This window comes from Lepidochelys kempii, chromosome 10, assembly GCF_965140265.1.
Source record: "Lepidochelys kempii isolate rLepKem1 chromosome 10, rLepKem1.hap2, whole genome shotgun sequence".
Taxonomy (NCBI): domain Eukaryota; kingdom Metazoa; phylum Chordata; order Testudines; family Cheloniidae; genus Lepidochelys; species Lepidochelys kempii.
Genome location: NC_133265.1, coordinates 35,140,321 through 35,163,284, shown reverse-complemented (window position 1 = coordinate 35,163,284; position 22,964 = coordinate 35,140,321). Strand labels below are relative to the sequence as shown.

At 41.1% G+C, this 22,964-nt stretch overlaps 1 protein-coding gene across 4 annotated transcripts in view; it reads right to left on the bottom strand.

Moving 5' to 3' along the window:
* The window catches only part of XPO6 (exportin 6), a 113,672-nt gene that overhangs the window by 74,631 nt on the left and 16,077 nt on the right, over positions 1–22,964 (bottom strand). For all 4 annotated transcript variants that reach the window (XM_073362840.1, XM_073362839.1, XM_073362838.1 and 1 more), the window contains exons 2-3: positions 5,570–5,660; positions 2,914–3,026 (exon numbers count right to left, since the gene is read on the bottom strand). In XM_073362840.1, coding sequence (XP_073218941.1) covers positions 2,914–3,026; positions 5,570–5,660 — 204 coding nt within the window. The remainder of the gene's footprint in view (positions 1–2,913; positions 3,027–5,569; positions 5,661–22,964) is intronic.

The window sequence follows — 22,964 nt, the reverse complement described above, 5'->3', positions numbered from 1 at the left end:
AGAAAAGGAGTACTTGTGGCACCTCAGAGACGAACAAATTTATCTGAGCATAAGCTTTCGTGCGCTACAGTTCACCTCATCGGATGCATTCAGTGGAAAATACAGGAGTTTTAACTCACTTAATGGCAAAAATCCATAAGAAGGCAGAGTTGTGAAGTATTTTTCCTGCAATGCTGAAACCCCATTTAGAAGCTCTAGAACATTAGTGGCTATTAGTAGCTGAGCCTGTTAAGTAGATGTTTGAGGATAATAGATTCAGGAAGCCTGCTTCTGAGGCAATAGCTCTACCCAGTTTCAAGCACACGGCAGGCATAAATTAAAGACAAATAGCTTATACAGTCAGGAGGATCATTATAAAAGCTGGGAAGCTTTACTCACGGCATGACAAAGCCAATTCACAGTATTCAGGCTTCAATGCAATTTAGACTTGAAGCCACCATGAAGTCTCCTAAAGAGGTCAAAATTTTATGGTAGGGAGCCAATGTCCAGAGCTGCAGGTTAACAGTGACAAAGGAATTGCTTATAGGAAGAATACAGGGCACTGACAAAACCCACAACACTGAGGACCCTCACAAAAAATCCGTATTAAGAGTAATTCCAGAAGTGTACTGTGTATACATGAAATTTCTCCCATGTAAATGAGATTTTAAAGTGGTAACTTCCTCTACCTGCCCAATGTCTCTGGTAACAAGTTCCCCTTTCCCAGAAGATCAACTAGCAGCCTCCATTTGAAAGGAGAGATGAGTGGGCACGGGCGGGGGGAGAGAAGGAAGAATTTCATTAAAACTTTCTCATTTTTCCACCTCTTTCAGAAAATATCATACCCCATAAACCTCCTAGAATAAGTTTTGGGTTTACTGTCCTGCTTTTGCTGATAAGTTCACTGTTCTCATATAACTGATCAAACAGGACTACAATAGCTGGAATTAATTTTAGAAATTCCAGGTTCTAAATAGAAAGATCTGAATCTCTAACCTGGAGTTTATTTCCTTAGAGTTTATGCACTGGACAGTGATTTATTTGTTCTACTAGGCTCTGGACAAAATTATTTTTCAGAGTTACATTTTTCAGTAAGGCAGAAAGGGGCAGGAATCAAGCTAGGTTGCCAAACCCATGAAAATAATTCAAATTGCTGGAATATGTAGCTCCATAAAATTCCTCTTTAGACAATAGTATGGTCCCCCTATTTTTGTCTTAGTTACTTCTCCTAAGACGAAGGATGTGCCAGTGGTTAGGGTGGTGGACTGGGACATGGGAGACTCTGATTCAATCCTCTGTTCTACCACAGACTTCATGCAGGAAGCAAGTTGCTCAGGCTCTGGCTCTGTAAAAAAGGCATAATAGCACTTCCCTACTTCACCGTGGAATTGTGAGGATAAATACATTTAATATTGTGAAATGCTCACTATACTATGGTAATGAGAGGTGTATAAGAACCTAAGAGAGACCAGCCACTGACGGCAGTTGGTCAGCACTAAGCCCCGTTTTGGGCATGGCCCAGTCTGCTTTATCCCAATGGCCTATAACTTTTGTACATGTCCTCTTAGCTCCAGATTTCCTCCTCCATCACAAGGCTCACAGTTGCCATGGAGCAAAGGTTCATCCCATAAAGTGACAGTTGCAAGTTAGCATGCAGCTTTCAGCCCCACTGCTCAATTATTTTTTGTTTGATCTCTTTAGTATGTATTATCTGTGTCCTTATACCTTTTGGAAACATTTGGAATTGCTACACATCTGACATCACCAGAATAGTTTTTTTATTTATTGGGGTAGCTGTTTTGAGGGAAAACTTTCAATGTACCCCTAGTGTGCTTCATTTTCTTAGCACTCTTTTTCCCCTGCTTAAACTTAAAGTACACCTGCAGCAAGAGTTGTAAGGGAGTTTCTTTTTAATCATAGTAAAAGTTTATGGTATGGCTGCCCTAAGTGGTTTGTCCACAATGATGTCAGTAGAAGCCGGTGGGATGCTACTCCTTTGCCTACTGAGGAGCAGTTTTCCTTACTCTGAGCTGTGTCAACCATCCCCTGTTGCATTTCCTGGGATCAGACTCAGAGCACGAATGATCAACACAGCTAAGAATGTGACAGATGAGCAAGACAAAACTGCTTTAAGTGAACTAATGTAAAGTATGTAAAGACTATGACACTGCAATTCAATAAATAGATTCTTTGCACCACTATTTTATAGAGGACCTAAAAGTAAGGATGCAGAATAATATGGTAGAACAAGACACTTCACATGCTTACTGATATATCAGTTGATTGTATTCTGTGAACAGTTATCAGATATTTACACACAAGTCAGTGTTTGGGTTTTTAAACTTTCACTTAGTTCTCTTTCATAGCTAGGTAAAAAGTGGGATGTGGTCTTCCAGCAGAGTGATTTTACATCTTTGATTAATTCATAGGCAAAGCAGAATGAGCTGTCAACCAGATCTCTTAGATCCCATAAAATAAAAGGAATTTTGTCGTACCCTTTATACTAGTTTGTGGTATCTAGCTATACATAACCGAGTTAGCATTTATGATCTGTAAAGGATATGAAGGATCTATTCTGTGAAGGATCCATTCATAATTCTGTGAATTATACCAAAATCTAAGATGATGTCCTAAATTCTAGACAATTCCTAACTATTTGAAGTCAGCAATAAGCAACTTTCTCAATCTGTACGCAAGGATTCATATTCCATTTTATTTCCTCTCAAACTGCACTTTAAAAAATTCCCTTTGCAAGAGAACTATAAAAGCAAGCCATGTGCACTTCAGTTGGTTCCCACTTTAATCTTAAAAAACGTAGTTAATATGAACTATTTCAAACACAAATCACACCAAATAAGAGTTAATGCAGAAGAATCCACTAATTAGGCAATAATGGTGTTCTGGATAAGTTTACCCTTTTTTCTTATGTCTCACCTCAAACACTGTCAAACTGTACATCATTACGTAGTCGTTTCTTGTGCTTGACAGGAAATAGAGGCAGAATCTCCAGGAGCCTATCTGCTGGGCAAAGTTATTCAGAAGCTCCTCTGGGAAAATCAAGTATCAACAAAACACGTGCATTAATATTCATAAGCTGTCTTCAGACCCAAGACAATATTTGTTTCCACAGCGCCATAAAACTGAATGGAACTTCACATATTTTTCAAATCTGATTTATCAACTATCAGTTTAATAATGCTCAGACAACCTGAGCTACTTCAAAAACAGCCACAAAAGTTACCTAAAACCTTTAATGCAACCAAATGACTAGGTGCGTAGTATCAGAATTTGTTGTGTATGATTTTAACATTCCCAAAAGCATAATGTAACAACAGACTTGGGTTAGATTAGTTTGAAATTAATGGAACCTTTAGATCCACAGCACAGATCTCTGTCACCTAAGATAAGACACGGATAGCAGTAAGATGAGATAGCAGCAGTAGGTTGTCACACTATGTGGACCAGCCACTAGAAAGGGTGGATCTACTTTGCCAGGGGTCTTTACAGATAATTCCTTTGCTGTCAACAACACTTGGATTCAGGAATCTTGGTTTCAGTTGCAGGTTCTGTAGAAGAATGTGCTCTGGGGGGGCACAGATTTTTCTACCTGTGTTCTTCAGCCTGTTCCTTTCCATCACTTCTGGCTTCTTGTCCAAGTCCTCCTGCCCCAGCACCACTTCTACCAACTCCTTGTTCCAGTCTCCTTTCCTTGCCCAGCCAGTTCCAGTATATTCCCAAGCCCTCTTCCCAGCCTTTCCTCCACCTCAGACTCCTTGTCCCCTCTGCATTGTAGTCAGACAGCTTTCTCCTTCACTATGCTGCCTGGAAGTCGGGAGAAGGGGCAGAGAGGAGTAGGGGAGCACTAAGACTACAGGCGAGTGTCTCCCTGCTCTCAACTCCAGTGCCCAGCACCTTCGCAGCTCACAGCACCCAGGAGCAGCAGTTGCAGGAAACGTCCTCCTCAGCCCGAGGGTTGACTAATCAATGCAGAAGGAATCTTCTGAATTTAGCTGCCAAGCTAAAATCTCTAATGAACTTTCTTAAAAAACATGCCCAAGCCAATGTATTTGCCATGTTTTCAGATATTGCTGAACTGTTTTTTGCTCACATTTTCAAAAAAGAAAATCTGAGGCAGACACCCAGCTTGCAAAATTTCAAGCTTAATAGCTGAAGTTTGGCGAAGTTCTGAGCAACTGAAAACTGCACCTTATATTGGGAAGTGTCAGACAAACCGTAATGAGAACCAGTGCTACCAGCTCTGCCTCTAACAAATAAGAAAAACAAATTGCAAAAGTTGGGATACTGGTTCACTTGAAAACGGACTGGGTAGAATTTAAGGGTTTGTCTACAGGAACGGTTTGCAGCAAGCTGGGGCATGAATCTATCTTGCACTTGCCAGCCACAGACTGACTGTCCATGTGGACGCTGCTGACAAGCATTAACAGTTTAAGGAGTTTTCACCTAATCCCATTTCAAAGAGGACTAGATGAATTTGTTAATGCATACAGCCTACACGGACAGTCTGTGGCAGGCTAGCCCGGGATAGATTCACAGTTGAGCTTGCCACAAAACTAAAGTGTCCACGTAAACCACATATTGCCCTCATACTGACATTCTGCAGTAAAGTTCTCTTTGTTTTAATGCTAATTGTTCTTAGAGCTGCATATACCACTGATGTGGAGCATTATAATCCCCCATCTTTTACAATTTCTCTTAAATGCTCGGAGAGATTCTGTTTCTAGGACGACCACATCCAATTTCTCTTTTTGTAAAAGTTTGGCCTTGGGGAAAAGCTGCATGGGTTTGTGTTCTACAAGTACATCAAACCCAAGAGTCTGCCAACGATCTCCTTTCCTCCAATGACTGGGTATGTGCGGGGGTGGGGGAGTCATCACCACCCTTTTTGGCCAGACAGTGAAATTTCAGGTGAAGACAGCGTGCTTACATGCTGAGAATATATTTTCAAGTATAGTGAACCTGAAGGGAATACAGGCTACATTACTGAAGTCCCAGGTTATAAATCCATAGCCTGTCCTCACAGAAAGGAACCAGAAGACTGTGTAATCCCCTCATTTTTCAGTGTATTGCAGGCCTGATTCATCCATCCTGCTGCCATATTATGCAAGTTATTTCTACTGGTCTTCATAAGCATGGATCTGCTCAGATCCACCAGTATGGAACACAAATATATTTCCACCTGCCATTCTGCACTACCAAGTAGCTACCCCAAATGTGTCAGTGTGGGTAATGTATGCCTCCTCTTTTGGATCTGCTCTCCTACATCTTTCTCATTCCTCTCATAGTACAGAAAAAGTGTCATGTATTTGCTCTATCACTTGTCACACAGCAGTCTCCTTCACAGGCTCTTCATGAAGTGCAGCAGTTTATAGGCAGAGAAGTTGGTATCCACCCTCACAACTAGCTAAGTTTCCATCAGCCTGGGAAACAAGTTCCCTTCTCACCATTTCCACCTTGAGCAGACAACCGAACTATGGAGTTTTCTGCTGCTGTTGCTTGGAGATTACATATCTAACCCAAAAAATGTTGAGGGAAGTAAAAGGGACCATTCCTTAAGTTTGTCTGAACTTACCTATCTCACGTTTCCGTTCATTGGTTGTGCAATTGTGGAAAAACTCTGTCATTAGACTCTCCAAAGCGCGCAGGGAGGCCTCTTCTGAAGCCTGACAATGACATTTAAAGGAAAAGTAGGTTAGAAAGTGCCTCTGGTTTATATTCAATTATAAGTAAAGTTTACTTCCTTATAAGACAAAGTGCTAAGGGGTCCATATAATGCATGCTGGATGAGCAGTCTCAGAAACCAAACAAAAGAGCAGCATATTACAGGGTGAAATTTAATATGGAATCCACAAACTGTAGAAAGGAGTCAACAGCTACTGACAGAGAATATGTCCAGGATGAGTAAAAAGCCTCAGAGGTTATTTTAAAGTCTCAATTTTTCAGTCAAGCTTGTTAATGAGAGCAATACTTTATAAAGCAAGTTCCCCTCCCTTCTAATTACAGATACTTGTTCTCTTTACAAATGTTAGTTCATCCATCAGAATAATTCTTACATGAACATCAGCTTCAGATTAACATACTTCAGAAATTCAGAGGTATTAAGGAATTGCAAATTGAACATAAGACTAGATGCTAAAAATCCTAAACTCTATTCCCTGGCTCAACACGTGGCCATGGTCAGTTTACCACCTCTTTGCTTCAGTCTGCTCATATGTAAAAAAAAAAAGGGCCACCGACGTACTCCACTTGGCATAGGGAAATAGGGGGATTTAAAGGATTAATGTTCGTACAGAGCTTTGACAACTGAGTGCTATACAAATGCTTAATAATTTGATTCAGGGAGGATGAGTTGCCTAATTTCTTTTCCTTTTTTGCCAGCACCAATCAGCTGCAGCTTGGCTTTTAGAAGACTTCAAAGACACTGGCTCAATATGGAGCAGTTACAAGGTAGCTAGAGCTTTATTTCTCTCGAGGCCACCTCGAGAGAATGGGACTAATTCCTTTTTTTTGCAATGTCTGGAGATGGAACGATTGCGTTGAGCCAGAGTTAGGACGATACTTGACCCAACCAGTATGGAGGCACTGTGCTTGCCCTTCTCGTCTAACTCTTATAATGGATATCCTTTAGTTTTATCACTAAGATTTTGTTGTTATGGAAGAGACGTGCCATTCATCATTTCTCCAATATTTTCAGCTAACGCATTGCTCTTTCACTAATAAGAGCACAGACTTAAGCCCAGACCTTCCTCGGGACTATACAAAGGGTAGTGGCACAGGTAGGCATCTACTGTTCAATCCTATGCCAGGCACAAAAAAATTACACATAAACCAAGGCTTTGCCTACAGTGCCAATTGTGAATGACAAAAGTTTTGTCTTTCAGGTGCTTAAAAAAGCCCCTCAGCCCCAAAAGACAAAAGTTTTGCCATGGCAAGTGGCAGTGTAAATGGCTCGTTGTTGGCAGGAGCACACTCCTGTCGACAACACAAACCCTGCTCATAGGGGGTGGAAGTATTTTGTCAACAAAAGTGCAGACAAACAGCATTTACATTGCCTGACTCTTAGTGACACGGCCCTGTCGCTAAAAGCTGTGTAATGTAGACAAAGTCTTAGGCAGACTAGCACTGTTACAGGTAGTCTTCTGGGAGAAGATCAGTTTGCACCACCTACAGAAGCAGTATGAATTTCTCTACTGCAAAAGCCCAATTCCACATGCTCCACACAAGGCATCCAGTTGTCCTAGAGCGCCACTGCAGAATCAAGTTGGAGAGGATAGTTTTAAGCTACCCCACCCACATACTAAGTTGGATTTAGATTTATTCACACAATGAGAACCAATCATTTAAAAAGAGATTAAGAAAAATACAACTGTTCTCCTAGCAACTGATAATGGATACCTAATAAGACTTAGCATTCTGCTGCTAAACAGAAAATACACATTTTCCTGTTGTCCTTCCTCCATGTAATTCAAAATTGGTATGCTCCATAGAAAAAGCCACTTGTGATTGTGAAAGCCATCCTGATGGTGAACAATGATATTTAAAAACTTAAACACAATCAAGCTGTAGATCACATTTTTCCATTTTAAGCAACTGCACAGGCCATTATTGTTTTTCTAAATCCATACAGATTTGCTTCTTTGCAAAAAAGTTGCATGCACAATAAACTTCATCTTCAAGTTGTTCCTTCCAACTGCTACCCCACTTTTTCCATCTGTCTCCCCTTACTAGGTTACAGCAGCAATACTTATGCATAAAGCAGGATGGAGTTTGAGCGAAGTTTTGGAATAGCCTTCCAAGGGAAGCAGTGGGGGCAAAAGATCTATCTGGCTTTAAGATTAATCTTGATAAGTTAATGGAGGAGATGGTATGATGGGAAAACATGGTTTTGGTAATTAAATATTCATGGTAAATACACCTAATGGCCTGTGATGGAATGTTAGCTGGGGTGGGATCTGAGTTACCCAGGAAAGAATTTTCTGTAGTATCTGGCTGGCGAATCTTGCCCATATGCTCAGGGTTTAGCTGATCGCCATATTTGGGGTCAGGAAGGAATTTTCCTCCAGGGCAGATTGGAAGAGGCCCAGGAGGTTTTTCACCTTCCTCTGTAGCATAGGGCATGGGTCACTTGCTGGAGGATTCTCTGCTCATTGAAGTCTTTAAACCACGATTTGAGGACTTCAATAGCTCAGACATAGGCGAGAGGTTTTTCGCAGGAGTGGGTGGGTGAAATTCTGTGGCCTGCGCTGTGCAGGAGGTCAGACTAGATGATCATAATGGTCCCTTCTGACCTTAGTATCTATGAATCTATGGATAAAAATCAATGATTTTTTAAAAAATGGATTTTTTTTGATAAAATGATTTTTGAGGAAAAAACCTATCTAAAGATAGTTAAAGCTAAGATACATTATAGCTGAAAGATATCATGGAATAGGGATTATAAATTAGAATTCTATAGTATGAGACAATATATTCATGTAATGTTTAAGAAAACCTTTGTAAATCAGTTCCAATAGGGACCCCAATCTTATAAGGTTCCAGGGGCTTCTGTATAGATTTAGGTTAATCTTTTCATCTACCCAATGGGACTCAGTGCTCAGTCTAGAAAATACCATCTGAGATGCTTAGTTTTGCAGTTCTCAAACTGTGGATTTGTGTCTCCAGAGATAACATGCTTCTTAACAGCAAAAGTGTTTAAATGAAGAGAGAGAGAGAGAGAGGGGTGAGAAATAACAGACCTCAACCCTATTGTCCCTCTGCAAATTCATGTACAGAGTCAATCCCTTACCTCTCTCTAAAAGTGAAAAGTTTCAGAAAGTTCAATGAATAGAAGATTGTTGGGGGCGGAATAGATCTGGACAAGGAGAAGTTGTCTAGAGATAAATGTGAGAAGGGAGGGACAGGCAGTAGAAACAAAAGTGAAACTGTTTGAACAGCGTATTCCAGAAGGCTTGAGGTCTTTCCGAGTGTAGCCTTCATTGATTTGAGATCTACCATATCATTCTCTCACTAGAAGGGAAAACCTATAATGGCAACAGGCCGTAAAAGAGACCCAGTTTGGGAATATTTTGATGAAGTTCCTCTACCTGTGGGTAAGACAGGCATGCATGCAAAATGCAAACAGTGCAACAAAGAAATGTAAGGTTGCCCAAACGAAACATCATGAGAAGTGTTCCCTCTCAGGAGGAAGCTGTGTTGAAGATGATAAAAGGAACATATCTGAACATGCAGGATCTTCAGGTTGGTAAGCTTTTTTATTTCATACTTCTTTCCTAAGGACCGCCTGTCTTCCTTCTGGAACATTCTTGAATTCTCATGTTTGAGCAAAAAATATAGTTGTTACTCTATGGTACTATCATTTTAGATGCAGTTGGGATAAAAAATAAATAGCTGAAATAGGCAGATCATCGTTTTACAATTTCACCTTTAAAGTAGATCTGAGCGTCAGTGAATGCAATGAGTAATACTAAATGAGCAGTATGGTAATAATAATTAAATAACTGCATTGATTTATTTTGTTTAGGAGAATCCATCCTCAACATACAGGATTCTGAAGACTATCCACCTTCAAGTTCACCATCATTTTCTATAGTTTCAGAGTTATCTGCCAAGGATAGTGTTTGTCACATCATGTATGTCACATATATATGGCTATCACCTGTAGCAAAAAGAAAAAAAAAATCTCCATCATCCAGAAACAACCATAGATAAGTTTGTGATAAGAACCAGCAGATTACAAAAAGAGGTACTTGAACCATGTTAATGAAGCGTGGGTTTTCAAACATATGGAAAGGAGAGTTTGTTGCATAAACAAGCCAGGCAATTTTTTCATCAGTCATTAAGACCAGGATACAGTCCACCCAACAGAGCACACACGTCACAGGCAAATTGCTGGATGAAGTGTATGAAAGAAACTGAGCAGTGTGCAAAAGGTCTAGAGGGTAAAATTGTTTATCTGAGTCTTGATGGGTGCAGCAAGGTCCAGAATGATCCTGTTGTATGTGCTTATGTGACAACAGAAGGGGATGTCTTCCTTACAGAAACACCTGATAACGTCAGGAAATGCACACACAGCAGAATACTTACAAGTAGCAGCAGTAAAAGCTATAACAAACTGATAAAATAAAATCAAATGTCTAGTACGCAGCTTGGTGACAGGCAATGCTGCAAATGTATCCAAGATGAGAAGAAATTTAGAAGAGAGTCCCAAGCTAACAACATACGGTTGCAGTGCTCATTTGATGCACCTCCTAGCCAAAGACTTCAGTGTTCCAGAAATAAAGGCTAATGTTGTTGAAATTGCAAAATACTTCAGTAACAACTACTTTGCAGTAGCTGCTCTGAAAAAGTGGGAGGAACCAAGCTAACTCTCCCACAAGATGTGCGATGGAACTCAGTAGTGGACTGTTTTGAGCACTAGATCAAGAACTGGCCTAATCTGATGACAGTTTGTGAACAAAATCGTCAAAAAATAGATGGCACTGTCACAGACGAAGTTCTCAACATGGAGCTTAAGAGAAAGGTTGAACACATGCTGAGCACCCTGAAGCCTATTTCTGTAGCCTTGAACAAATTGCAGGGAAACAGCTGTTTTATTTCTGACGCTGTTGAAATTTGGAAGGAACCGAGTGAGATCTTAAAGAGAAATATGCAATGACAGAGTTAAATTACAAGCATTTAAAAAAAGAGTGGGACAAGCACTATCTCCAGCTCATTTGGGACAAGCACTATCTCCAGCTCATTTTCTTGCAAATATTCTCAATATTCGGTACCAGGGTCAAACCTTAAGTGCTGAAGAAGAGGAATTGGCTACGACATGGACATCGAGCAATCATCCCTCCATAATGCCAACTATAATAAACTTCAGAGAGCTAAGGGTGAACCATTCAAGAAATATATGTTTGCTGATGATGTTTTAAAGAAAGTCACACCAGTGAACTGGTGGAAGTCACTTAAGCACTTGGATTCAGAGACTGTTGAAGTGATAATCTCACTTTTAACAGCAGTAGCTTCTTCTGCAGCGTACAAAGAATATTTTCTTCCTTTGGACTAATTCATTCCAAATTGAGAAACTGTTTGGGACCTGACAAAGCAAGAAAGCTTCTTTTTCTTTTCCAGATTATGAACAAACAGGAAAATGAAGGTGAAGACAAATGAGTTAGCTGCAGAAGCAAATATTTTAAGTTGACCTGGCTGACATAGTTGGGTTGTTGTTGTTGTTTTTTTTAATATTTCATTTAACTATTTTAGTTAAAAACAATTTTAACAAAAACAAACCTGATTTTAAAAAACTTGAATGTTTAACTAAATTCAAAAATTCATATGCTTGTTTTGTTAAAATATTGTATGTTTGCTGTTGAAGAAAAAAATCCAGAATATACAACGTTGTTGTTTTAGTTAAATAAAACAAATTAAATGTCTGTCTGGTGATGTTCTCCTCCTACTACAACATGGCAAGAAAATCCTCCAAATATTAATAATTAACATGTTGAACTGGAGATAGTTCACCTCCCAATGACTTCATAAATATCTGCTTCAATTACCTTCAGTAAATGAAATAACCAAACAATTATTCATTTTCCGATATAGCTGTAAAACTAGTCTGAAAAGTTTTCAAAATAAATCACTTTAAAAATGTATAATGTGTACCTTCTAAAAATGAAATCTACATCTATCTGAGTTGTGAAGAATATGGATTAAGGTTATAATAACCAACAAGAATGCACTTTTATGTAGAAATCCATGATTAAATTGAGTCTTCCTGACTAGTGATTTAAATCATGATTTCACAGAATCATAGAATATCAGGGTTGGAAGGGACCTCAGGAGGTCATCTAGTCCAACCCCCTGCTCAAAGCAGGACTAATCCCCAATTTTTGCCCCAGATCCCTAAATGGCCCCCTCAAGGATTGAACTCACAACCCTGGGTTTAGCACACCAATGCTCAAACCACTGAGCTATCCCTCCCCCCATTAAATTAAATCAAATCCACCCTGGCATAAAGTCTCAGTCTGAGGATTCAATTTTTTAAAAATTCCACAATAATCAAAGGTTTCAGAGTAGCAGCCATGTTAGTATTTTGTATCGGCAAAAAGAAAAGGAGTACTTGTGGCACCTTAGAAACTAATTTATTTGAGCTTAAGCTTTTGTGAGCTACAGCTCACTTCACTGGCATGCATCTGATGAAGTGAGCTGTAGCTCACGAAAGCTTATGCTCAAATAAATTGGTTAGTCTCTAAGGTGCCACAAGTACTCCTTTTCTTTTTTTTTTTTTGAAAATAATCAAAGTTGATTACATAATATATCCACAATGACATTTCCACACATTCCTTTCTCTCTGTAGAGTGTTTTATATTCTTCCCTCTCCTACGTGCTACCCGATTAGATTTGAATGTACAAATTCAGCACTTTAGTGTACACTCTTGCAATTCATCCCTTGCTACTGAAGGGCAAACTTTACATCTCAATACCTGCTTCAGATGTCAAATAGGGAAGAATGAATTGTGAGTTGTCAAACTCTGACCACAGCAATATGAAGCAGCCAATTTCCTCCACAGCAGAAGTGTTTTTCTTCCTATCCCACTGCCCAAATGAATAAGGAAGGTCTCTCACAAGAAGATTACACTGCATCCACCCACCCACAAAAGTGCTAATATTCATCCAGGAGCATCAGGACTTGCATTGTTTTGGTACAATCAATTCTACGCTTTTCAAGCTTCTTGATAGCTCTTCCCGTCTTAAGAATTGTTAATGCACAATGGACAATTTAAGAAAACAGATGCTTGAAGTTAGGCTCCTAGTTACTTTTTTTTTTTTTTTTTTTTTAAAGTACTGAGGACTTGGCAGCTTATCCAATGACTAATGGGGGATACTGGGCACTTTGCAGTTTTGGAAAGTCAGTTCACATATTCAAGAGCTTAACTCTCTGCACCTTTTTTTGTTTTCCTTCTTTAAATCTCAATCTATGCTTTCATTATAAAAAACCTGAAGAATACAACACAGATTTAGTGTTAACATTTGTTTTGAGAAAGCTAGTTTTAGCAATCCCATCCATGGCTATCTATGTATTCATCATGTGGACAGTTGCTATAGGATATGGGTACTCTATTCATAGGTTTGAAATAGTACAGGACAAACCAGGAACAAACAATGCAGTATCCCCCTCAAAATCTTCCCTTCCTGCAAGTACCACACACTGGACAACAAGGCTCCTCAGAATTGCATTTTATGGAAAGTCCCAACAAAAATTTACTTCAAAGTGTGCTCTAAAGTTACTCAGACTAAGATACATTTGGGACAGAAAAAAACAAGGACCCCCCAGCGTGACTGTTATACTCCCCAGCTTGAAAGATACACAAAGCTCAAAGTTTCTCTCAAAGGAAGGTGGCATGGCAGAAATGGCCTAGGTTAACTGGAACCTAGACCATTAAGGGCTTTGCAGACAGAAACCAGCATCCTGAATTTCTCCAGAAGTGAGCTGTCAGTAGGTAGACAGTACAAGTGTAATTCACCCTTGCCAGTCAGGTCTACTTAAGTGGGCAGCAGTATTCTGCATTTGCTAATGTTTCTGGGTATCTTTCAAGGTTAGCTCCACATAGTGTGCTGCAATGATTTCCACACATGGGTCACCAAGACATAAGAAAGAATACACTCCCTTCTCAAGGCTGAGTAATGGAATCTGGGCACTGCCCTGAGGAGACAAACTGCTGAAACTAATTTCCTTGCCATACTTTTGTCTGGTCTTGTTGTTTGAACCCCAAACAACTAGAGACCACCAGGTGCTCCTGAAGATAGCCTCCAACTCTCACCTCGATGACCTTCCCCAGAAAGACTTGAGACTGGGCTGCAACTGGCAAGATTTCCAGTTATTCTCTGTAGAAGCTGGCAATTCACTTTACCATGGGGGAGGCATTAAAAATCCCCATCAATAAAGAACCAAAGTATTCCTCACGCACTTTCACTAACTGCAAAGGGGATAAGAGCCTTACGCTTCCACAGTGTATCAGATATCTCTAATTGAGAAACTGGTTAGAACTTTTAGGGAAGAACACTTGTTCCCTCCTGCAATCTCAGTCCGGGGGGAAAAAAGTTCGACATCCAATCAATCCTGTTTGCAAAGCATACAGAACACCCAAGATAGTTCCATTGGTTGGAACTTCCCAGATACTACAACAGAGGTGTGACCAGCCTCAGCCTCACCACAGCATAAGAGTACACAAATTATTTATAAGGTGGGCAGGCAGATTCAGCACACCAAACTTTTTGCAAAAGATGTTTCATCCCCCTATTCCCCTGCTTCATAAATTGTAGCTGACCAGTTAACAATGGTGCCCTGAAAGGACAATTGACAAGAGGTGTTTAGGAACAAGGACACTGGTAGTCAAACAGATTGCTGTATCTCACCATGACATCCACACACTGATCCCAGAGAACGTTTGAATCTAGTAGGATCCACGTCTTATGGAGAGGTTCGTCACAGCTGGTCCACCTTGACTACTTTGTGGGGTAGTAGTAATCAGACTATAATAGTGTTGAGCAATACAAGTTAGAAGGAGAGTGTTTAGAACTAGGGCTGTCGATTAATCGCAGTTAACTCATGCGATTAACTAAAAAAATTTAATTGTGATTAAAAAAATTAATTGCAATTTATCACAATGATCAATAGAATCCCAACTGAAATTTATTAAATATTTTAGATGTTTTTCTACATTTTAAAATATATTGACTTCAATTACACAGAATACAAAGTGTACAGTGCTCACTTTATTTTTTATTACAAATATGTGCACTTTAAAAATTATAAAAGTAGTATTTTTCAGTTCACCTCATACAAGTACTGGAGTGCAATCTTTATCATGAAAGTGCAATTTACAAATGTAGAATTTGTGTGTTACATAACTGCTCTCAAAAACAAAAACAAACATAAAACTTTAGCGCCTACAAGTCCACTCAGTCCTACTTCTTGTCCAGCCAACCGCTAAGACAAACAAGTTTGTTTACATTTATGGGAGATAATGCTGCCCGCTTCTTATTTCATCACCTGAAAGTGAGAACAGACGTTCACATGGCACTTTTGTATCTGGCATTGCAAGGTATTTATGTGCCAGATATGCTAAATATTCATATGCCCCTTCATGCTTCGGCCACCATTCCAGAGAACATGCTTCCACGCTGATGATGCTCATTTAAAAAGTAATACGTGAATTAAATTTGTGACTGAACTCCTTCGGGGAGAATTATGTCTCCGGCTCTTGCTTTACGCACATTCTGTCATATATTTCATGTTATAGCTGTCTCAGATGATGACTCAGCACATGTTGTTCATTTTTAAGAATACTTTCACTGAAGATTTGACAAAATGCAAAGAAGGTACCAACGTGAGATTTCTAAAGATAGCTACAGCACTCTACTTAAGGTTTAAGAACCTGAGGTACCTTCCAAAATCTGAGAGGGACAAGGTGTGGAGCATGCTTTCAGATGTCTTAAAAGAGCAACACTCCGATGCAGAAACTACAGAACCTGAACCACCAAAAAAGAAAATCAATCTGCTGCTGGTGGCATCTGACTCAGATGATGAAATGAACATGCACTGGTTCACACTGTTTTGGATAGTTATCAAGCAGAACCCATCATCAGCATGGATGCATGTCCTCTGGAATGGTGGTTGAAGCAAGAAGGGACATATGAATCTTTAGCCCATCTGGCAAGTAAATATCTTGCGACACTGGGTATGACAGTGCCATAAGAAAGCCTGTTCTCCCTTTCAGGTAATATTGTAAAAAAGAAGAGAGCAGCAGTATCACAAATGTAAACAGCATCACAAATGTAAACATCATGCAAATGTAAACAAACTTGTTTGTCTGAGCAATTGGCTGAATAAGAAATAGGACTGAGTGGATTTGTAGGCTCTAAAGTTTTACATGGTTTTATTTTTTGAATGCAGGGGTTTTTTTGCACATAATTCTACATTTGTAAATTCAGCTTTCATGATGAGAGATTGTACTACACTACTTGTAATGGTAGAATTGAAAAATACAATTTATTTTGTTTACAGTGCAAATATTTGTACTCAAAAATAAATTGAATGTATAGTTTGTATTTTGTTGTAACAGAATTCAATATATTTGAAAACGTAGAAAACATCCAAAATATTTAAATAAATGGTATTCTATTGTTTAACAGCGCGATTAATTTTTTTAATCATTTGACAGCCCTATTTAGAACACCTCTTAAAACACCATATTAAAATGTGATAAGAATGTGAATCATTTCTTTAATTCCTACTCCCTTCCCTTTTCATTATCTTATGAAGTTTACCATAGATAGTTTTATAAGGATTTTTTTAGAGGTGTGTAGATATTTACGCAGACTAGTTATCTGCTAATCCAAAGTCTTCAACCTATATGACTAGAAAACAACTGATTCATAGTTACAGAAAAGCATAATTCCCTCCTTTACTTCAAAGAAATAAAAGTTATAGTTTGGCACCAAGTAGTTGTGAAGTCTAGAACACTGACCATCCATCCGCAAAAGCTTCCAGGCATTCAAGTAAACTAGGTATGTAGGCTAATTTCAGCGCTATCATTCTTTCATTTTATTTTAAGGCTTGACAGCAATTAACTGCATATCCAACCTCTAGTTATTTTCTAGGTCAACAGAGGATTAAGATTTGCCAAAAATTGACAGCTCAGATTTTGTAAACCCTGATTTATTGTAGCTTATAATGTCACTGACATTTTTAATATTTAAAAGCCACATTCGGTATTTTACTGCAATATATAGTGTATTGTTTTAGTAATAATATGAATTATTATAGGTTAAAGCTACAGACAGTGTGGGACTGACAACTAATTATGAATCAAACTGTTTACAGCATTTTCAGTAAAGTATGCCAAGATGCGAAATACAGGCAAACATTTGAGCCTTCATATTTGAATTACACCACCATCCAGTGGAACACCAAAAACTGCCTATATTCAATTAAGCAGACAAGGTGAGTGACATGATAGCTTTCATTGGACCAGTTGCTGTTAGTCAGAGACACTAAGTATGTTTCCCAGACCTGAAGCTGAGCTTTGTGTAGGCCAGGGGTTGGCAACCCTCAGCACATGGCCTGGGAAAGGTGAACCATGGCCACAGGGGGCTGTGGAGGGGCCGTGCCTGCAGATGATCAACGTAAACAAAATGTCTCGCAGCTTACTCTGATGGGCCGTGTGCAGAAGGTAGCCGACCCCTGGTGTAGTCTCAAAAGCTTGTCTCTCTCAGTAATACAAGTTATTCCGATATAAGATATTACCTCACCCACCTTGTCTCTCTAAAATCCTGGGATGAACATGGCTACAACAACATTGCATGAATCCACTTAAAAAGGTCTAAAGCTTTAGAATTTGAAAGAATCAGATTTATCCTAAATATGAGTTTGTTTCAGATGCAATCAAGATAGAGAGTACCCTTTTATTTCCCCAAGTAAAGAAACTACGGTGGCTGAGAAAAAATTAGAAACGACTTATTACTCTATAAACAATTTAAAGTGTTCCCCGGGAGGCTTTTCCATTCTAAATGTTTTTGGGTTTTGTTTCCCCAGTATCACCTTCTTCCTTCATTTCACATTGTAAAAAGCTTAACTAAATTTTCACAAATTCGAAACTAAACCTAGATATTAGGCTTTCAGTTCCTCTACCCCAAAAAACATTGTTCCTATAGAGATGACTGAATTATTCAGGTTTTGCTCTCAAGATTTAATGCTTTTTAAAAGGAAGTGAATATTTTTAAAAGCTTGTCTCTAATGATTTCCCATACTAACACAAGCTGTTAACCTTTTAATGTTTGCTATTAACAGCTCAGGATAGAATATTGATCAGGACAAGAACTATGCACTAAATACGGTGCCTACAAGCTGATGCCAAACATTTTTAAGAGGAAGCTGGTGTCTCTTGTTGCTTTCCTTAGGTATGAATTTGAAAACATGCATATCCCGGTAAGAAAAAAAAACAGATAAACCTACTAAAAGCTAAGTGTTCTTACAAAATATTAACTGCATCCACAAATACAACTTCAGCTGTGTGTCAGACAGAGCTGGGGCAGTTTCCTCTGACATTTGAGAATGGTTTTATACCCTGCATATCACACACCTTGAATGTTACAGTTCATCCAGTGTTTTGTGGCACAATACTGATGGTATCTTCCCTCTCAAAATGAAGCTAAAGGACAAAATCTCTCGTTAAGTAATCTGCCCCTACCCCTACTCTAGTAACATTTTGAATCCAAACACCCATTCCTTTGTTTTGACTCTTCCAGCCTTGTTTAATACCATCATGTGTTGAGAGGTTATGACAGCAGAGATATTTTTCAGAGGCAACTAGACTTATTCCTTGGGCTAGTGAGTGTTGGGTAAACGGCCGCACCATATACTGTAAATTAACAAGCATTGAGAAATTTTAGCCACCTACTAGTCAGAGGACTAAACCCAGTGTATTAAAAATGCAACCACTAGGATCTTGGACATCATTCTTATGTCACCTCCCTCCTGCCCCCCGCCCCCTTGGACCTGGTCTACACTACAAGTTTATGTTAGATTTAGCAGCATTAAATCGAATTAACCCTGCACCCATCCACACAACGAAGCCATTTTTGTTGACATAAATGGCTCTTAAAACTGATTTCTGTACTCCTCCCCAAGGAGTGGATTAGCACTGAAACTGACATTGCTGTTTCGAATTAGGGTTAGTGTGGACGCAATTCGAAGGTATTGGCCTCCAGGAGCTATCCCACTGTGCACCATTGTGACTGCTTTGGACAGCACTCCGAACTCTGATGCACTGGCCAGGTGTACAGAAAAAGCCCCGGGAACTTCTGAATCTCATTTCCTGTGTGGCCAGGCAAGCTCATCAGCACAGGCGACCATGCAGTCCCAGAATCGAAAAAGAGCTCCAGCATGGACCAAACCTGATCGCTGTATGGGGAGAGAAATCCGTGCTATCAGAACTACGTTCCAAAAGATGAAATGCCAAAAACATTTCAAAAAAATCTCCAAGGCCATGAGGGACAGAGGCTACAGCAGGGATGCAACACAGTGCTGCGTGAAACTTAGAGGAGCTCAGAAAAGCGTCCCAGAAAACCAAAGAATCAAACAGATGCTCTGGGACAGAGCCCCATACATGCCGCTTCTACGCTGAGCTGCATACAATTCTAGCGGGGGCAGCCACCGCTACCCCACCCCATCCGTGGACTCCGATGGACTCTGTGGACTCTCCACCATGGCTGAGGATTTTGTGGATGGGGAAGATGAGGAGGGGGAGGACGAGCTTGAGGAGAGCACACCGTTTTCCCCGACAGCCAAGATCTTTTTATCACCCTGACTGAAATACCCTCCCGACCCAACCAAGCTGGAGAAGGGACCTCTGGTGAGTGGACCTTTTAAAATATAATACATGTTATAAAAGCAAGCGTTTTTTAATGATTAAGTAGCCATGAGGACTTGGGATGAATTCGTGGCCAGTACAGCTACTGGAAAAGGCTGTTAACATGTCTGGGGATGGAGCAGAAATCCTCCAGGAACATTTCCATGAAGCTCTCCTGGAGGTACTCTAAAAGCCTTTGCAGAAGGTTTCTGGGGAGAGCAGCCTTATTGTGTCCTACCATGGTAGGACACTTTACCACACCATGCTAGTAGCAAATAATCTGGTATCATTGTATGACAAAGCTTGGCAGCGTACAGTCCTGATGTTTGCTGGCATTCAGAGGTGGTGGCCGTTCCTACTGGGCTGTTTGCCTATGGCAGAAAAGAAATCCTCCCCGCAGTTAGCCACCGTGGTGGGGGTGGGGGCATTGGTGCTGAGCTGTTTGCGTTTGGCTAGCAAGAATGTTCCCTGATACCAGCCACGCGGCGGGGTGAGGGGTAAAGCGATCATCCCAGAGAATGGGGGTGAGGGGGGGGGTGGGAGGTAGTTTGTTTCTGCTGCTGCACATTAACAGGAAAACCGCAGCACTAAATGGCCCACTCAATGTGCTTTGCTTGGTATGGGAGAGGAGGGCGCTGCTGTTATGAAGGTTGCAGAAACCGAAAGACTATGGCTTACCATGGCCGCCTGCAAGCCGAATTCTGTTGCCAGCACTGAGTGTGTAATCTAACACCAAAGCCGCAGGCACTCAATATAAGATGCAAAATGTGACCTTGTACCAAAAATCACATGTGCTATGTAATGTGAATAGTGTTGTTCACCATGAAAGAGTATAGCCATTTTTCTGTAAAACGTACCTTTTAAATACTTCACTCTCTTTTTTTCCTCCACCTGCAAATGTTTCAAGCCTCCCTCCTCCGTCCTAAAGGCTACCTCAGATAAGGTGGCAAAAAAAAACGCACGCGCAATGAAATGTTCTCTGACCTCATGCAGTTGTCCGGCACTGACAGAGCTCAGCAGAACGTGTGGAGGGACACAACAGCAGACTACAGGAAAGCGGCCAATGAACGTAAGGAGAGGTGGCGGCAGGAAGATCAGAGGAGGCATGATGCAAAGCCAGGGCTATTGCGGGATCAAACGGACATGCTCCGGCGTCTGGTGGAGGTTCATGAACAGCAGCAAGATCACAGACTGCCTCTGCAGCCCCTGTTTAACTGCCCGCCCGCCCTCCTCCCCATATTCCATAGCCTCCTCACCCAGAGACCCAAGAATGCGGGGTGGGGGGAGGCTCCGGGCATCCAACCACTCTACCCCAGTGGACAGCCCAAGGAACAGAAGGCTGTCATTCAACAATTTTAAAGTGGCCTTTTCCTTCCCTCCTCCCACACCCCACCCGGGCTACCTTGTGAGTTATCTCCCTCTTTTTATAATCAATTAATAAAGAACACATTTTTTAAACGATAGTGACTTTACTTCCTTTGCAAGCAAGCCGTGATCGAAGGGGGGAGGGCGGGTGGCTTACAGGGAATTTAGAGGCAACAAGGGGGCGGGTTTTCATGAAGGAGAAACAAACAGAAGTGTCACACAGTACCCTGGCCAGTCATGAAACTGGTTTTCAAAGCTTCTCTGATGCACAGTGCTTCCTGCTGTGCTCTTCTAACCGCCCTGGTGTCTGGCTGCGCGTATTCAGCGGCCAGGCCATTTGCATCAACCTCCCCCCCGCCATAAACGTCTCCCCCTTACTCTCACAGAGATTGTGGAGACACAGCAAGCAGCAATAACAATGAGAATATTGGTTTCGCTGAGGTCTGAGCGAGTCAGTAAACTGCGCCACCGATCCTTTAAACATCCAAATGCACACTCTACCACCATTCTGCACTTGCTCAGCCTATAGTTGAATAGCTCCTTACTACTGTCCAGAGTGCCTGTGTACGGCTTCATGAGCCAGGATATTAAGGGGTAGGCTGGGTCCCCAAGGATAACTATAGGCATTTCAACATCCCCAATGGTTATTTTCTGGACTGGGAAGCAAATCCCTTCCTGCAGCCGTTTAAACAGACCAGAGTTCCTGAAGACACTAGCGTCACGAACCTTTCCCGGCCATCCCACGTTGATGTTGGTGTAACGTCCCTTGTGATCCATCAGTGCTTGCAGCACCATTGAAGAGTACCCTTTGCGGTTTATGTACTGGCTGCCCTGGTGGTTCCACAGTCAGGGAATCCCATTGCAGCAAAGCCATCTAGTATGACCTGCACATTTCCCAGAGTCACTACCTTTGATAGAGGCAGCTCAATGATTGCATTGGCTACTTGCAGCACAGCAACCCCCACAGTAGATTTGCCTGCTCCAAACTGATTACCGACTGACCAGTAGCTGTCTGGCATTGCAAGCTTCCACAGGACTATTGCCACTTACTTGTGAACTGTGAGGGCTGCTCTCATCTTGGTATTCTTGCGCTTCAGGGCAGGGGAAAGCAAGTCAAAGTTCCATTAAAGTGCCCATACGCATGCGAAAGTTTCGGAGCCACTAGGAATCATCCCAAACCTGCAACACTATGCGGTCCCACCACACTGTGCTTGTTTCCCGGGCCCAGAATCGGCGTTCCACAGCATGAGCCTGCCCCAGTAACACCATGATCTCCAAATTGCTGGGGACCGTGGTTTTAGAGAAATTTGCGTTCATGTCCTCATCACCGCGCTGCTGTCGCCTCCTCACCTGGTTTTTCAGGTGATTGTTGTGCATAAACTTCACAATCACATGCGAGGTGTTTACAATGGTCATAACTGCTGCCATGAGCTGAACGGGCTCCATGCTTGCTGTGCTATGGCATCTGCTCGGGCAATCCAGGGAAAAGGGCATGAAATGATTATCTGCCGTTGCTTTCACAGAGGGAGGAAAGGTTGACTGATGACATTTGCCCATAACCACCCACGACAAACATTTGGCCCCATCAGACATGGGAGCTCAGCCCAGAATTCCAAAGGACAGTGGGGACTGCGGGAACTGTGGGATAGCTACCCACAGTGCACCACTCGGAATGTCGACGCATGCCACAGTACTGTGGACGCACACCGCCGAATTAATGTGTTTAGTGTGGACGCATGCATTCGACTTTATACAATTGTGCCAGCCTGAACCACTGGCTGCCTCATTTCTCTCCTTTGTGCATTCTTCCACACAGCCCCCTTATATATGGAACACTGAAGTGAAACAGCTTGTGAAGCACTACCGTCTCCTCCAAATTCCTCCCCAACATCTATTTCTGTACTGCCCATAAGAAGTAAATTGATAATGGCCACACAGAAAGCCACTGGGGACTGCTGATTTTTTAAAACAGTGATTCAGAACCATGGAACTATTCCAAGCCTATGTAAAAGCATTTTCTTACCCATCACCCTCTCCATCTTTTCAGTTTTCTTTCCAATGGTCACACAAACTAGATTAAGTTCTTCAACACAGAGAGTGCCTTCTGTGGGGTTTGGACAGCACCAGCCACAATGGGGCCCTGATGTTGGCCTGGGCCTTTGGGTACTATGTAATGAATGCAACTTAAACATTTATCAATTTTAT